The 18635-nt window shown below is 35.7% G+C and overlaps 1 protein-coding gene and 1 non-coding gene across 2 annotated transcripts in view; both read right to left on the bottom strand.

Moving 5' to 3' along the window:
• Positions 1-662: 662 nt before the first annotated feature.
• IPO7 (importin 7) overlaps positions 663-18635 on the bottom strand; it is a 39527-nt gene continuing 21554 nt past the window's right edge. The window contains exons 11-25 of the mRNA XM_033006808.2: positions 17695-17771; positions 17227-17343; positions 16350-16439; positions 15089-15254; positions 14214-14374; positions 13201-13329; positions 11514-11580; positions 11309-11434; positions 10899-10996; positions 9384-9479; positions 8170-8390; positions 7859-8064; positions 6442-6648; positions 5956-6072; positions 663-3676 (exon numbers count right to left, since the gene is read on the bottom strand). Of these exons, the coding sequence (XP_032862699.2) occupies positions 3579-3676; positions 5956-6072; positions 6442-6648; positions 7859-8064; positions 8170-8390; positions 9384-9479; positions 10899-10996; positions 11309-11434; positions 11514-11580; positions 13201-13329; positions 14214-14374; positions 15089-15254; positions 16350-16439; positions 17227-17343; positions 17695-17771 (1976 nt within the window). The 3' untranslated portion in view covers positions 663-3578. The remainder of the gene's footprint in view (positions 3677-5955; positions 6073-6441; positions 6649-7858; positions 8065-8169; positions 8391-9383; positions 9480-10898; positions 10997-11308; positions 11435-11513; positions 11581-13200; positions 13330-14213; positions 14375-15088; positions 15255-16349; positions 16440-17226; positions 17344-17694; positions 17772-18635) is intronic.
• On the bottom strand, positions 15974-16155 carry LOC116965103. The gene has a single exon (XR_004409158.1). It is a non-coding gene; the product is annotated as a small nucleolar RNA SNORA23 (small nucleolar RNA).

The raw sequence follows: 18635 nt of genomic DNA, 5'->3' as shown, positions 1-18635 counted from the left end.
GTAGGAACTGCCTAAGTACAAAGTGCTTAGTTTCTGAGCAGCATCTCCAGGGAGTTATGGAGGGACAAATTCAGGCTGAGGAGGTAAAAATGGTTAGCAACAAAAAGGACGTGTAAGGAGGGACTGAAAGGGAACTTCGACAAAAGCATACAAAGATAAAATGCACTGAGAAACTTCATGCTGATACTCTTCAAGAACTGGTAGTTGCAAGAGGACGAAATTTCCTTCAGTAAAATAAAAATCCATAAAATTTAGCACATATCAGTAAGTAGGCACGGTTAAAACCATCTGCATGTTTATTGTCGGGTATTCTTAATTAATCCACTGCAGAAGTCTTGAATCTTGCACTAATTCTTGGCTACAAGGAATTTGAACAGAGCGTTGCTGTACTATGCTGATGCCTATTAATAATTCTTTTAAAATGATTCAGGAAAAAAGGGTATTAAATTTACCTAGTACATAGACATTTTAAAAAACAGCATATGACGTAAGCCTTTTGTATTTAAAACAGTTAAGATAACTGTGGTTGTGCCTAACATTACTGCTTGAAGAAATATTTGAGAGGAAAACACAAACCGTAGAGCTAGGTTAACGAGAACAGGAATCCCAAGTACTGTAAGAACACAGCTACATTCAAAACACCACACCGAAATAAGTGAAGATAAGGATTTGCTTTAGATGTTTATTAATCCAAGGAGATCTTCCATAATAGAAAAAACAGAGGCTTTAAATTTTCCAGCTCTTCCTTTAGAGTTGCATTATCCCTGAACGTGGAATGGGTAAGTGCAAGTTCTAAGAGGAAGATCGATTTTAAATTTGACATAAGTGTATCACTGAAATTGATATATTGCATCACAAAATGCACTATCACCACCAACAACAATGCAAAATTGTTTTGCAATTTATATAAATACATTTCTTGGAGCAAAGGAAAGTGAAGGTCTAGATCCATTCTTAAAAAAGATGCTCCTTGATAACCAGTCTAGCGACACAGAAAAGCACCCTTGAAGTAAGACTGTATTCCTCACACCAAAATAAAATTCTTCCCTTGACTTGTGACTTGAAAAATATAGCTGTTCCAGAAATGACAATGGCACTAAATTGGTGATTTTCCCCTAATTTTTTTCTATCTGCTTTGTATATAGAGCCTTCTCACTGCTGCTCTGTCACACCTCCAGCCATGAGGCAGAAGTCTCTCATCTGTCCTAAAAGGTTCTTACATCGTTTGGGATGCATAACAAAATAAGCAGATACCTAACAAGCAGATGTCCAGACATTATTTGTGTCAAACTGGGCATTTTTCAAGGTCAAGGAATACACGGGAAAAGGCATGCTGTAATTATGTCTGTCACCCTTTTCTACAAAAATAAAACCTTGTCTAGAGGTTATTTTGAGGCCAGAGTACATCTGTACGTGCTCATGAGTTACACATTTACAAAAAAAAAAAAAAACAAAAAACAAAACCCCCCCAAAAAAAACAACCCAGAAACAATTCTGCTATATGTACTTGGCCAGTCAGCTAAAGATTCAGAAGTACTACCGTGGCTCTCGTACCACTACTATAATGGATACTCCGATTCAAGGCTTAATATTTTAGGCTTTTTCACATCAGGTACAACATCCATCCTTTTAAGTCCACAATTTGCTTTTAAAGTATCCCTTTGGTATTCGGATAGGGCAACGTGGCATTATAGTCCTGGCTCAGTCTCTCACATTAGCACTCTGTGTGCAGGTAATGTATTTGCCGAAGAAAGGCAGACCAGGGAGGAGGGACTGGAAAAACCCATTACACCTGCCCAGAGAAGCGCTAGCGGTTGTGCAACAAATGGAAGGCAGAGCATGGTGCTGGTCAGCTCATCAAGGAAACCCCAAACCACCAATTCCTGCTACTCTGCTGATGCAAAAAAACACACCACACAAGCCAATTTTCTGAAGACTGCATTTTGAGTATCATAATATATATATGTGCATTTCATTTTTACAGATATAAACTCAGTTTATTTTTAACCTGTATTTAAATTTTGGAGGCTTACATTAAATTAAGGTAGCTTGTTTAATATCAGTTGTAACAGCAGGTGACATTTTTATATAAAAACAGCCAAAAGAAAAAAAAAAAAAAAAAAACAAACAACCCACAAACATTTGATTTAAAAGGCCTGACACCAATGATCTCAAGGCAAGATCAAAAACCTATGGATTTTTGCTTTTAGAAAAGAAAAAGGGGGCATTTAAGCCAACCCATTCACAGCATCTCCCTGCTGGCTTCTTCAAACAGTGGTTTTAATAGTGGTCCCAGAGGGAACTGTATTTTGCATCTCCAGCTAAAATACTAGTTACTATAGCAACTTTGAAGGAAGAAAATTGTGGCTTCAAAAATTAAAGATTGGCAAAACTTCAAATACACTGTCTGGATCAGGCAGACAACAGCACACACTAATGCTGGGAGTGCAAAAAGAGGGGGAATGAAATGTAAGAATAGTGCACTTGCACTACCACGTGCTGAAAAATATTATTTTGCAAAATTAGGGGAAACAATTGCATTCATAGATCATAGCTCAGATTAGCCAAATTAAGTTGTTGTATTTTTAACAGATTGCATATATAGATGTTTCATCCATACACCTCAATTAACTCTTAAGAGCAGAATTTCACATCTTATTTACCTGGTTTAGAGAAGATAACTTTTTTGTCAGTGCTTACAGTACACATTTGTATCCAAATTTTACCTTGTACAGTGAGATCTTTAAGAAAAACAAAGGACACGGAGGGTGTTGCTATTTTTTTTTTTAGCAGCAATGAAATATCACTAACCCCTTTTTACATAACCGAATTCAAGTCACAACCAGAGGTGACTGCACCACAAAGTCACCAGGTACAAAACGGCTAGTTCATTTTAAATTAATAACTTGAAATTATTTTCCCCAATACATCCCTCATTTTTTATTTTTTATAAACAGCAAACATTTTGCTATTTTTGTACATAGGCTAGCAGGCTTGTTTCAATATGAAAGTGCTAATTCATTTACAGATTTATCAGTTATGTAGTGCTACATTGAGTGTCCAATATTCTACATATGAACAATCTTGATAAATGGAAATGATGAAGATTAAGTAAGGCTATCTGATTACCTTATTTACATTAAAAGAATAAACACCCAGTAGGAGGGGAGAAAAGGGAACTAAATTGGGCAAATACTCATACCGCCATGGGTGTAAAAATTAAGTCTGCCTTCTAGCTTGTACTGTAAATGAGACATTTTTAATAGTCCTGCAGCCCATGCCTATTTTTTTCCTCAGAAAAAGAAAAGCTGCCTTCATGACATCCCCTCTTGATTTCCGATTTCCAAAGTGTGTCATTTGAAGCTTTAAATTCAGATTCTTCCTATCTTCAAAAAACCTCTGGTTTGCTTTCCAGTATTAGGTTGCATGATCAGGTCCCACTTCTGGGGGCTTTTGTCCAATCTATTTATCAATTAGTTTAGAGTGAGTTGTAGATAACATGAACCAGTTCTGGAACCACTATTGGGAGGAACACAAGCTCTTCACTACAATCACACAGTAGCAGGAAAAGTGGTAACTCAATTCATTCCTGGGGCAGGGCCTCCAAAATTAAATGAAGTTGGCACAACTGGAGCATTGAATTTGTATCCTCCATGCTTTTCAATCATTTTGGATTCTAAAACAAAACAAAAAACAGAAGGAAGATTTTTAGTGTGTGCGTAAGGGGGAAGACAGATTAAGATTTTGTGACTGACCATTCTGAGACTCTCAGATACAGGTTTAACCTGAGGTTACCCAAGAAAGTAATCAGCACCCAAAGTAGAAATGTGCCAGGCCCCATACAACAGATGGACTAATTATGTATTTGAATTTCTCAGTATTGTTATAGCTATGCTTAAATGAATTTATATTTTAAAAAGCCCACCCTTTAGGCTTTTGGACACAAGTATGTAATTTTCACATTTCAGAAACAGGACCTGAATGAATGCTGAACTTCTAAACTTGCTAGCAGGCACCCAATTCTTTCTGATTAACATTAATAGACTTTTGAGTCAAATCAATAACTGAACACGTACAAAAAAGCAGTACACATACATTAGCTAAATTTTCAGTTTCGCTCTCAATTCAGCAATATAAGCAGGATTAGCTACTGAAACACCAGAAACATACTTTTTAGTATATACGCATTTCCATCCCATACCCAAGCAGATAATTTGGAGTTCAGGTTACTAAACCATATAACATAATTCTCAGAGAAGACTACCAATATCACTTTTCATTTTCAGCCAAGCCTTAAGATCTTTACACATCTGAGGTCCACGTATTCATCACTGTAATTAACAGTGATAGTTAAGCTGTCTGGTTTTACTAGCTGCATATTCCATCCTTCCAAGATTACTCTAAGACTGGTTTTTACAAACTCTAATATATGGACAACTGAAAATTAGGTTGGTAAATAGCAGATAGAAATGTCTACTTCCACCTATACATTTCTATCTAGACATTTCTATAAAAACACAAAAAAATTCTGTTTTTATCTACCTTTACTACAACCTAGATAATTAAGAAGTTTGTATTACTTCCAGCTCAAGATAACAATGCTTATTAATGTCTTCTTTTCAGCCAGAGAGTTTTCTCCTACCTCAAAATAGTTGCAATCTCTCTATTTCTGGGAATACAGGACAGCTCGTACTATCTAGAGGATCTGCATTTTGTCTCTGTTTCTTTGGAAACTGCCAGAAAAATGTTGTCATGGCTGATGAAGGACAGGGGATAACATGACCTGGGGAGTGTCACTTTGTCCTCTCCTGGTTCCATAGTACCCAGAGGACAAATCTCTTAGTTTATGGAAATTCTTCTTAGCGACATTAATAAGAGATAATTCTATTCCAGATCCGTCTAGCAGGATGTCCTCATGTGTGGTAGGTAGCCTAAATGGAGTATCAGTATGGTCTGATAGTATGCAAGAATTTCCTGTAAGGATCGAGTTGCTCAAGTTAAACTTCATAATCTGAACCTAGCTTGCTCCATGAATAAGCAGCTGAGAGAACATTCTTTTTCATAAAAGGTACAAGCAGTACACTATCTCATCAGCGCGCTGTCTGGTGCTTGACGGGTCACAGTGAAACTATTTTATAACCATTAAAAACAGATCACTGTGGGCATGTACAAGCTTTGTGAGGTAATTTAGGCTGTTCTCTGACAAAAGTGACTTCTAAAATGTGCAGTCTTACTACCAATCTTTTTATTGAAAGGTTTCTGAGCCTCTATTTTTAAACACCTGGTAGTAATTACTCAGTAAGATGCAGGATGTGAGACTGGACTGATAACTCAAAATTCAGCCTTGACTTTAAGAAGTGATCTATATTGACTTACTCTCAAACACCTAGGAAAACTTGCAAAACAAAAAAATGAAACTGAAGATCTGCCCACTTTCTATATTTTTAAATCTGTATTTAAGAATAACAGTCTGAATTATTTAGTAGGCTTAATGATGTAGCTTTACAAATGGATACTACTTCCATAATTTGGTATTTTCCCACCCATAGAATCATTGTCTATCCCAGCTGGACTAGGTCACATCAGGAGAGAATTTATCAGCCTCTTAATGTGGTTGTTACCATATCTAGAGTTCATCTGCCTTCAGATAATCAAATCAATTGTTTTCAAATCCAAGCAATTATGACAAATATGCTTTTATTTACTTGGTCACTTCATTAAGACCTTTCTGTTATTCCTTACACCTGTGGTATGCCATACAATTTGTGCATTGAGGCTTTGTGACCTAACAATCTTAAGATCTTCGAAACATCTCTGGAGCGTAAACCAACCCTGCTTTGATGAAGACATTCTCAGGCTTGAATTATAGGCATTTTCTGTATTACGCTTCTTGAGCACATAAACAGCATTCAAACAGCAAAAGCAGCTATTAATGGTATAAAGGGGGAAAAATACCATGTGCTGCCCGCCTCTGATCTGCCAGAGTTGCTATGTCCTGCAATTGTTTTCTTTGTTCTTCATTAAGACCCTGTGTCAAAGCCTGGTACCACACAGGGTTACGATTCTGAATTGCTGCAAGAGAAAAAACATAAGCAAAAGGAAAGTGTTCATTAAAATGTTCTGTAACTCAAAGCTTACTAACTCACTACCATTTTATTCAGAATAATAATCTGTTAGGGTTACATAATTCAAGACATTTAAAAAACACTAATACAACCTGACCCCTCCCACCACAAGTTAATTCAAGCTTCTCCCACTGCTCTGGAAGTTTAATGATTGTTTCCCCTCTCCAAAGAAAGAACTTGTTCAAAGCACATACTGGAAAGCCCGTTTGGAAGCTTTCAACAGGTTCGAGTTTATAACTGTTTACAATGGTTTAGTTTACACTAATATTAAGTTAAATATAACTTGTTGGCCAGCAAAGGAAATAAAGTTACTTACTCTGGAAAATTGTTTTAAATATCTGATATTCATCAATAGGGTTGTCTTCATCATCAATAATTGTGGAATACCCTTCCAAAGCAGTCTCCTCAGCATCATCTTCTTCCCAGTCTTCATCATCTCCATCTTCACCTGCCTGTTTTGCTAGAATTTCTAGATACTCTTGACCATCTTCATCAATGTCATCTTCATCACTCCCCAATTCCTCTGAATTAAATATCACACACAAAAAAAGTTTCTCAAGAATAGTAAGAACAACTCTTTAGGAAGATGGCTGATTATACAAAACAGGCAATGGAACTGGTAATAGTATGGTGCAGACTAGAAAGGGGAAAGCTCATTTAACTCCTCACCTTGTGCCATGGTCTTCCCTCCCCCTCCCCCAGACACTTCCCTCACACCAATTGTTTAAGTGGGAAAGGAAAATTTTATTGCCATGAAGTGTATATTGAAAAATGTATATGCAGATAGTTTGCAACAGCATTTAATGAAACTTTAAGCAAAGCAGTATTTGTGTTCCAAAAAAAGTTTGAAATAATTTGATGAACACGCTTTCAAAGGCACATTCAAAAGGGCTGCTGAAAAGAACGCTTGCGAAATACAAAATGTAATAGTATGAATGATATATAATTACGTCTGGAGAGTTCACAATTCAACATCAGGGATCAAAAAGAAACTGGGCTGTAAGTAGACTGATGAAAACCAACAGATATTCCTTAGAGTGTTCCTTAAGTGTGGAAAACTGTTCCAAACAGTCATTCACAAAGACACCAGGCTGAGGATGGAAAGGTCAAATAGGGAACAAGATCTAAAAGCTTAAATAGAATATAGGGAAAGGTGGAAGAAAGAAGTACAGGGAAGTTGTACCTTCTTTTGAACTTATATGAAGAAGATGACAAAAGATGTGAAAGTTTGTGAATGACTGTATGAAAAAGAAAGTCTATAAAGGCTGATGAAGTAGATGATGACGTTAGTCCAGAAAAAAAAAAAAAAATCCCAGGAACTGTTTTTTTTCAATACACAGCTAAAACACTAGCATCTCATGGGACAGTTTATAATACATAGTCCAAACTGTACAAGGGATTTGAAGGATTCCTGGAAACCCCTTCCATTGACTCTGACCCCTCACTCAAATGGGAAATGTGCCCTGGGGTTGTAATTCCTTTCAGCAATGACAGCATCCACACACAAAAGCTAGCTTGATGTGACTTTAAAGAAACTCAGCCTAGGAAGTTAGTTTTTAAGAGGGATTGGAATGTAAGGCAGATACACTTAAAAGTTGTTAAAATATGTCCAGTGTTCTACAGCAGCTTTTGATTTTTCGAATTAGGGAACTCTGAAGAATTACACAAAGGAACTCAGCATCTCCATCAGAAAAAAATGAAAAATACAAACAGCCATGTTTCAGTTTCCATACCTGTTTCCTCATCTTCTTCAGCTTCATCATCATCATCACTGTCATTTTCATGCTCTGCATGACAGGCATATGCTCTTTTCAACCCATTAAATAAAAGGATAAAAGCTGGTAGGATCTGGCCAGCAACCTGATTTAAAACTTGTGGTATTTGTTCCAGATCAATAAGAGCACACAAGCCAAGTACACACATCTTTCTATCATGAAGTCTACAAAACAAAAGAGTAAAATAGTTGCCAGTTTTGTTATGCTTTACAAGCAGGTAATACAGAGTTGTATCACAGAGAGCAGTCTTCAAAATTAGAAACACTTACCCCAAGAAACAGTCCACATCATTAAGCCACTGTGTTATGAAGTGACTAGTGACAGGCTCCACATTATTGGGAAAACGAAGATTTTCCAATGTATTTAATAGTAAATGAGGATTGTAATACAAAGCAGCTATGGCAACCTGGAGGCACATTGTTCGCAGTTCACTTGTTTTCACTTCTCTGGTCAGTCTCTCTAATGCAGCTTCCACAAATAAGGGTATGCACTGAAGAGTGAGAACCGTTACAAATTTAGTGATCAAAAGTAAATTTTGTAGTTTTGGATTTCACACTAAAGTTGAGAAATGGCATAAAACCAGTCTGGTGCATAAATACGGCATAAAGTGGGAATATTTTTTAGTTGCCAGCAAAAGTCATATAAAGATGAAATGAAACAGTGAAAAGATTTCATCTACTCCACGCATATGAATTTTGTGACATAATGCACATTAGACGCAATTCCTGGTTCCATAATCTTGTGTTTTAAAAATGAATAGAGGAAATGTGTACAATAGGAAGCCCAGAAAAAACAATGTAGTCTTTTTTACTATTCACAACAAAATCAAGAGATGTTACTAACATCCCAAGAAACAAAGGATTAGTCTGTTCAGAGACGCCACACTGAAAAAAAAATTGCTATACAAAATTTTCTTTCAAATAAGTAAAAACTAAAGTTACTGGGGACCATATCCTTAAGTACTAAAAAGCATGCAAAAAATGTTTGAACAGCTATTATACAGTGCTTGTCATGTACACAGCAGAAGCACACAAATTCACCTCTCAAATTCCAACTTCCATATGTACATAATGAAGTCCCTGGTTCCTCTACGGCATTAATTGAAATCCTAGGAACTTCATTTACATTCTTATTTATTAAAAGGCTATTAACTTGACAGATTGAATAATTTTGATTAAATATTCACTATAATTAACTTAGAATATACTTGATCGGTTTTTAGAACCAAGATGTTCCTAAAACAGTCCTCTTCCAGATTTACAAAAACACCTGAGTTTCGAAGTATCCCGAGTTCTGGGGACAAAGTGTGCAGTAACTATCTCTGCAGTGCTGTTAACTGAGTAACTCTGAAGTAGAACACAGGATTATTGGTCATACTATGCAAACTTCTTGGAACAGAACTCATGGTAATACATAAACAATCCATATTTAAGAATAAAATATTTTAAAAATATTAGTTATATTAACCAAAGTTGTTACCAACCTGATCAATGCCACGCCCTTTACACTGAAGAATAATTACTTCTAACAGCTTTGCTGCATGACATTCTGCATCTTCTCCAGCAACTCCTGTAAGGACCTGATAAATAACAAATACTGTTGATGATATTCCTTTATGAAGTTATTTTCTATATACTACTTCACTTTGAAAAGCTGATATAAATTTACCCACTCTATTACAATGCTAATATAAACATCTATCAGTGAAGCAGCCAAATCTAGAGCAATGGCTCAGTATCAAACTATACTGAAACACTGCTGAATGCAGGTAAAGCTAATCTACATGTATAAATATTCAGTAACTCTAGGGATGCAGAGCTTACAACAGTAACTGTATAAGCATTAGCTGCCATTTTGCAAAGGTTTCTTTCTATACACAAAAAAATTTTCTTATGTATTCATGTACTGAATTTTGTAAAAACTTACAAATTTGGGATATCCAGTGGGACACCATGCAATACCCAAAACCTGAAGATTCACTGTGCTCAGCTAATAAAAGACTAATCATCGAGAGATTATAACAGGCTGATTTTCTTTTTTATATATATAGAAAATGTTTAAGCATTTACAATTAGCCTGGTTGCAACTTGTTTTCAAATAAAGGCTGGCAAGAGTTACTCACTAATACTATTTAAATATCTTCAAAATAATTACTCAGGAAATACCACAGGCAGGGTAGCTGACAGTTCACCATAGCTCTTATACAGATACAACACATGATATCCAGAAGTGGAAAACTGAAATCCTCACAGATTACTATTAGAGATTATAAAATTTAACACTGTCTTATAAAGAAGTATTCGTTTCCTCACACAGGGCTAACATCCTGAAGACTTTGTTTTCTACATATTGATTGGACAATGAAAGCCCAGTTGGCAGCTACCTGTGATACAGAGGAGCTGAGAAGCTAAGTTAAAAATACAGAAACACTGCCCAAAAGTGCCTGGACTGAGTCATAACATTCTGCTCCCAGCTTTCATCACTGACTTGGCATGAACCTAGGAAAATAACTTCCCATTCCTATCCGTCTCATTTCCACCTCTACTCCACTTCTTTTAGCTAATAGATTTAAGACCTTTAGCATACATATGGTATGTGGTATCCTAGTCATAGCAAGGCTACAAATCTCAGATCAAAGAAACCATCTACCTTTTGCAATATGCATACATGTGTTCTGCATGCCCATATGCACAAAGTGTATTACACAAAACATGCATGCACAAAAACCTGGGTTGCTTAATCTGCTTTTGTTGTGTATGATTTATTTTTCCCTTTTAGCAAAAGCATGTATCTGAAATTTAATGCAACCTCTTTAAACTTTTCTGCAATAAGCCAGTAATTTGTGGAATCACAGAGGATGTTAAATAGCATAATGCTTTAAGAGCAGACATCAAAACTCCTCAGTTTCACAATCTGCTGTTGTATAAAAAAGTACCCAGTTTAACAGTGTATTACTTCAGAGATCACAGGGTTTGTTATCACAAAGGAATCTACTTACCTTCTTGCACATACTGTAGATCATTTCCAGATATTTTGTGTCTGACAGAAGTGTATCTGTGTCAACAGTAACATAATTATGCAGGAGAGGCATCATGTCTGTATTAAAAGAAGAATGATCACAGTTAGAGATTGTTTGTATGTTTTATTACACAAACTGTTCAAATCAGGCTGAAATCTATATATTAATAAGTTAATTAAAGTTCCTGCTTAACGTTTATCAAGGTAAATGTGCACGTAGTAATAGATACCTTAGCAAAACAAGTCTGGTTACAGCAACAGCAGAATAAAATACTTCAAGCATAACCTCACTTCAGTGTTCTCCTAACATTTCAATCAAGATGTAATTCATTGTATGGTTGAAATCACATATGAAACCTTTTGGCTTTCTGATTTATTTGTATTACTTACCAGTAAAATAATCAAAGCCATCCTGCTGAAAGACTTCAAAGACAAGAGGAAGAAGCTGCCACATTTGTGCAGAAACTTGTTGACAGGTCAGACTATGAGCCAAAGAAAAGATCTCCTCATAGAACTCTAAAACAAACAGAATCTAGGTAAATTTAATGCCAATCCCATACACTTCAAAAAAATAAGCCAACAAAAGTACAGATACCTAACACATGCTGCTGCAAAACTGTTCCAATCACTTGCAAACAGATCCCTTCCAGCTGCTGGGTAATCTGAAAAAAGGAGATTTATGGCTGTTGTCAATACTCTAGAGTTGAAATTAAACACATTTTAAAATAAAATTACTCAAAACAGTTTCTATCTATACAATATAGTCTCCTAAAAACAATTCAGAACTTCTCACATTTTAGAGCACTACATGTATAAAAGCAGAACTCTTAGCTAAGGATTTGTAAGATACCTTTTAGTAAGAGCAGCTTTTGGAATAATCTTTGAATATTGGAAGAATCTCACTATAGGGAATCCTTTATAAAGAAAAGCCTGACAGTAACCCTATGCAACAGTTCAGTCCCATTAAAACACGGTAAGTAAATGTATGTATCAAAAGGGTAAGCAATGGAAATTGCAGGAAGTGTTTGCTGTTCCTGAAAAGTAAAATTTCAAAAAATGAAAATGAAAAACAAATACAAAACCACGTCCCAAACCTAGCTTAGGATGTTCATATGCTATGTGGACAATCAGTCTAAATGCTGGCCTACAGATTCAGACACTTCCCAGTTAGTATTTATTAGTCCATGAACAGCTAACAAAACAGTCATTAACCTGTTTAGGGCACTTACCTTGCATAAGGACAAATATGTGTTGAGTTTCTGGTCTTAGGTATGCAGAACAGGATTTGAAACTAACCAGCTAAATACCTTATCTCTTGGAACACTGGTCATCCTCTGTGAGATGTTGCCAAATTTAAATATTTACTGATCAACATTTTACAATTGAGTTCCTCAGGAATAGCATATTGTTACACAAATTTTTAATTTAGATAGGAAGAATTTGCTGACAAAAACAAGTACATGGAAAGCTTGCTGAGCAGCTTTAGCAACAAGTAAATGAGCCGAACAGGTCCTTGGTTTATTGCATGGCAGCACAGGATTCCACCCTTGGACATTCAGAATTTGTATTATCCTGCTTCCTTAGTAAAGCCTTCAGAGCCCTGAGGGTACAATTTATTACTGAACTGTTCAGTCACTAAAAAACTACAAAGTGTTTATCAAAAAACAGTAGCTAACTTTGTCAAGAAGGATTTTAATCAGGAATAGCATCTTTTGAACAAGCTATACTCTGGACAGAAGTTACTTCATTCAGTACAACAAAACTAAATAACAAAAGTTTTCATCACCCTGGAGAATTCTGTAGTGCAGATTAGGCAGGTAAAAAACCCGATCATTTATCATAGCCACAACAGCTGTATTTACAGACATTGATTCTGCTGCAGAGGGCAGACTAAGTCAGCAGTGTCAATGTTCAGAGCTAACCTAAGTTTTATCTATTTTCTTTGAAGGGCAGACCTCATGAAATCAGATGAGTTTTTCCAGATGAGCTGACAGAGTTCCATCTATTGAAGACAAATTGCTTCTGCCTATTTGAACAAGAACCTGGATTCTTAAGGAAAATACTGTGGCAACCCTATTACCACATGTATTGTGTTAGAAACTTGACCCACTCCGTTACAACTTCACTGCATGAAAAGTACTTCACTGTTTTCTGTTTTAAAATATTTTTGGCTGAAAATACAGTTTTTCAGATAACAATGTCAGGAACACTTGAACTACAAAAGACTTTGAAATTTAAACTATACGTATATGCCTGTGAGTTTCGAAGTAATTTTTACTTACTTCCTTGTGGTCTTCAACTACACTGAGAAGTGTATCAATAGTATTCAAGATTCCCATTGCTGTCACTGCTTTGTCATCACTGCCCTCTTCATCTGGTCCAGTCTGTATCACCTGGTTAAATGTCATTGCCTGCATGTAATAGCAAAACAACCCATACATATGTCATTTAATGAGGACATGCTTGGAGATGAAAAACAATTGTGCAAGTCTGGTATTCTATATAATTTAAGGAGAACTTCTGCTAAGAAAATGTGTAAGAATATTAGAAGGTGACTGCTCCATTCCAGAGTTTGTTTTCAAGACTGATAAAATTTGAATGTTAAGCCATTTGAGCTGTCATCCTTTATCCATTCACAAATAAAAAGATAAATGACATTATTTCCCATGCAAAAGAATACATTTTCTAGAAGTTTTTATGACACAAGGTTTAACTGGTAGCTGAACTAGACTGGACAACTTTGCAGACATTCCCAGAGAGGACACACAAACAATTTAGTGTTAACTCCAAGGCAAAGGCCTTTAACAGGGAAGCACTGAGCTGGCCTCTGCTCTTGAAACAATTAGTACAACTTGATAGATACAGCCATTCAAGCTCTGAATTTCTCCTGCAGATTCAATTTTATTTTCACATTACATACAACATAAGATTATTCTCACAGCAAATTTTTATTTAAAAATCTCCTCTTTAATTTCCCATTTTAAAACAGAAAACCCAAGTCACATTGTAGAGGCTGCCTAAAATCTGCTACCAAAATTCATTAACACTATCAGGAGAAAATATGTACAAAGATTTCTCAAACATTTCTACAACTGTTATTCGATATTTCCATTTAGTTCATGTTATGAAACCACTTTTGAGAAAAAACAGTCTAAATATAGAAGAAAATTACTTGTATTAATGCATTTAAGCATAGTAGAGTAACAACAGCTATTGACTGATGGAAAACTATCTTAATTTCAGATACCAATGTTTCACATAGTAAACATCTTCCTAAGTCACTAGAAAGTCTTACCAAATGCTGTGTCATTTCTACTGCAATTGGGGTAACTTCTTCACTATATTCACAGATCATTTTCTGAATCACATTAGTAAGATCATCATTTTCAGTCTCTCTTATAATATGAAGTAAAGCTTGCATTACAGGTCTAATGAATGGAGTAATATATTCTTTAGCTGTAAAGCAAGTGGAAATATTTGAATTTATATTCTTACAAAAGTACAGTATCAGTATAAGAAAATCAATATATACTTCATTAATATTTAGTGCTTTGGCATTAATATGCCAAAGTCATGTCTAGTATAAATCATTATAGCAATACTAACATGTCGAACAATTTTTAAATAAAAATGCATACCAAGAGGATCACAACTGAAGTATGAAAATTGGAGTTCTACAGTCTTTATGGAATGCCAGATTATTTATCAACACAAATTTAATTGAACAAGAATGGGTACAAAAACATTTTTGTCAAATTAGCCGAATATTTGATATAGAATTTATGTTTGCTTTGTGGCTTTTATGCCAGCTTCAGGAATACTAAGCATGTAAAGCCTGCCAGGATAAAGACAACCTTTTTTTTTTTTTTTTTTTTTTTTTTTGTAATTAATTTTAACATGAATGAATGCATGCTGAGACAGATATGCTTATACTGCCACTATTTCTGATCAATGATTAGATGCTGTAAAACTGGATTTATGGTACCATGAAGTTGCGATAATGTTATTTATAAAAAATATAAATTTTTCCAGCTAGAATTTACAGTAAGTGATTGCGAAGTACAATTGCAAGAATTAACACTGGGAAAGAAGAGAACAATTCTCCCTGAACATTGCAATATTAATGCCTATCCCACTAAAGCTTGTTGTAGCTTTGAGGAAGAGGGCTACCTTTCTCTTGATTACTGATCAGAACTTGAAGTGCTATTGCAGCTTCCACTTTCACAGGCATTTCTCTATCATCTATCAGACACCGTCTTGTGAGTTCTAAAGCTGTCTGGAGATTCTGGTCACTCTTAAATTTGACTTCACAAAAATAATGAAGAACCCAACAAGCCTGAAAAAAAAGATGTTGAACAAATTTAGAGTTACAAAACTGTCCTGGTTTCGACTGGGATGGAGTTAATTTTTCTTCCTAGTAGCTAGAATAGTGCTGTGTTTCAGTACGAGATATTGTTAATAATACACTGATGTTTTCACCTGTTGCTAAGAAATCAAGGACTTTTCAACTTCCCATGTCCTGCCAATGTGCAGGTGTACAAATAGCTGGGAGGGAGCAGATCCAGAGCAACAGACCCACCTTGGCCAATGAAATATTACATATCATATAAGGTTATGCTCAGTGTATAGAGGAGGATTGGCCAGGAAGAGGGGGCTCTCACTTCCAGGATTGTAGTTTCAGGATCTTCTCTTCTCTGGGATCACTAGCCAGGAACTGGTTGGTGGGTGGTAAGCAATCGCATTATGCATTACCCATTTGTGGTTGTTGGTTTTTCTTCTTCATTATTATTATTATATTTCAAGTATTAAACTGTTTTTATCCCAGTCTATGAGTCTCCTTAACTTACATACACCCCCCTCAATTCTCTCCCCCATCCCCTGGGTGGAGGAAGGTGAGTGGCTGCTTAGTGCTTGTCTGCCAACCGGGTTTAAACCACGACAAAAGCCTACAAACAGGATTATCGACTACTTGTATACCCATAACCTACACAAATTATTAAATCTGAAGTCCAACTACTGTTGAATTAAGACAGTGAAAAACTTTTTAACAGATTAAGATGTTCGAGAGTGTGGAGGCTGGCCAGTGGGAGGCTTGTCTTTCAGACATCACTAGACCAGTACTATGTTCTCAAGTTCATATTTGGCCACAGGTTTTGTGTGAGCAGTACAGTCTAAATGCAGAACACAAATAGACAGTACCACCAGACACAGATGGAAAACTATGCACACAATTCTGCAGCCATTTTAAAACTACACAGTAGCTATCTATAATCACACATAAAGACTGATACTGATTGAACTGTGAAATAAGCATAATAGGAAAGGTGCAGAAAGGAGTGCATTTGTTAGAGGGAAAAATCTAAAGATTATTCCTGAACTCTTCAGTTGGAACAAAGAGTGTATCTTAACAGTAAATCTTACAGTTCCTTACCCGTGCTCTCATGTAACCCAGCTCACTGCTGAAGAGAGGGAACACATGATTCTGCAACATATATTCCATCTGATCTTTATATATCTTCTTCTATCAGAATATGAAGAGAAACACATCAGTTTTAGACTTCATATAAAAATGAATTTCTAATCCAGTAAAAAGTTACACATAAGTGTGACCAGCGTAACAAACCCCTCAGACTTCTAATTCCTCCCTTTATTGAAGTCCATTAAGAAAAAATGAAGTCCCAAATTAGTAATTAAACTTGGATCCTACATGGACTTTTATAATTTTCAGTCAAAATGGTGACTCTTTTTTTTCCCCCTGTCATTTTTTGACTCCAAGACACCTTTTGCTTGGCAGCACATTACTCTGATATTAAAAACCAAAGTGATCAAGGTAACTTTTCCGAATCGTGGTTCAAATACAAGTCCATGCCCTGCATCTTTTTTGCTACTATTATAATCAAGCAAGGTTGCTAATTTAATTTTATTTCCTCTCTTCTATACATAGAAAAGATCTCATTAAATCAACAGCCTCTCACTGGATGGATTTTTTTTCCCTTCCTTCCACAAAAAAGGGGAATGTAGTTAAGTGTAGCGCAGGAAATGGTGTTGTAATTCTAACTAGAAGCAGAGGACTTAAAGGAACTTAAAACAATAACCTGAACTTGAACATGACCTAATAAAACTTGTGTCATTAAGCTGACAACAAAAATCAAAACAGTTACATTTAAGAGCTTTAAAACAAACTGGCTATCACTGAGAAACTTGTAAACTGAAAGAGCTATTCTCATTTCTTGTAAAGACACTCTATGTGAAAAAGGAAAGGAGGGGAAAAAAAGAACAAAAAGAACCGCCAGATTTGTTATGCTTACTTTTAGGAGAATTTCAGCCAAAGAACCGATCATATGTAAAGCACCATCTTTCTTACGAGGGTCAGCATTTGGCTCAGTAAGGATCTGATAACAAAAGCCCATTGTCTTCTGCAAGACCTAGATTACATGTAAGGTTAGTCAAAGTATTTCTATCAATTGTCTCAGGTACCATTCTCAGCACTCAGAAATGCTTAAATCTCTAATAATCTGCTCCAAGGCTGGAATTTGGATAATGTTTTATGACTTTGCTATAAGCACACAACATTCTTGATAGATAGGTCCTGGGGGAATTGGCAAAAATCACAAATAGACCAGTGCAAAATAAATTTAAGACCAAATGTGAATTTTAGTGTACTATGATATGATAGAGAGCAGAAAAGTTAACTTTTATTAGTAGTTCTTTCAGCAAATAGAGGCTATAAACTAAATCTAGCTAACATATTTAAATAAAATCCTTGAATAGCTTACCTCTTTCCTTTTACTACATGATGTAAACAATAATGTCTGAGCAGCAGTTGTTGGAGAAATGAAGTCTTCAAATACATCTATTAAGTAAACATGTAACAGCTATAAAATTTGGTCCTTTAATACAGTTCATAATTCTATTGTAATCTAATTATTTAACAGGAAAGAAAAGAGCAACAATTCTCCATTTTTTTTCAGGTCATTAATCAAGCTTTCTTAATAGAGATATTGTAAGGCCAAGCAACGGTAACACATGGTTGGAGCCTCCCAATACATACATTTCACCTTATTCATGATTGCTGGCTCTACATGTCTAATCTGAAATTGTGTCTTCCTTGCTTTTTAAGATAAATCTTTTGTAACAGTAGAAGCAGACACAGCGGCCAGTTTTTGACATATATATTATTTGCTGTATAGGCAAGCAGACATAATTGATTGAGTTAAAAATGCTCAGCTTATTTCTCTGAAGAGGATTATCAGAGCCTTGTAAATTATCTGTACTGTTTACAGGTCTGCCTCTGATCTGAGGGATACGAAACTCTCAAACCTATCAAGATTCCTTGTTCTAGCCACATAAAAGTCCTAGCGGAGGGAGGAATTTGTTCAGGAAGTCTGAAGTATCTTCTTTCTTCCCCAGCCTGAAAGGACTGCATAAACTTATAGTAAACCCCAACAACAAAGTAGCAAGCCACATGAAATTAAGTCTGGAATGCTAACCTTATTTCATAATGTTTCATTTACCATTATGGCAAACCTGTTCTGACCTGTGCCATGTGTGAAATTTCTTCAGATCATTAAAACTCCAAGGCCTAAAATATTAGCTGTTGTAAAACTTAAACTTAATAACATTAAACTTACATAGTTATTGACAGTGAGACCTGGACTGTTTGACTCTTAACAAAAACTTAAAGTTAGCTGATTTTTCAAGTGCAGAAACACATGTG

The sequence above is a fragment of the Tyto alba genome, unplaced genomic scaffold (genome assembly GCF_018691265.1).
Source record: "Tyto alba isolate M040663 unplaced genomic scaffold, T.alba_DEE_v4.0 Super-Scaffold_8, whole genome shotgun sequence".
In the NCBI taxonomy this organism is placed as follows: Eukaryota; Metazoa; Chordata; class Aves; order Strigiformes; family Tytonidae; genus Tyto; species Tyto alba.
This window is presented reverse-complemented; position numbering and strand designations above follow the sequence as displayed.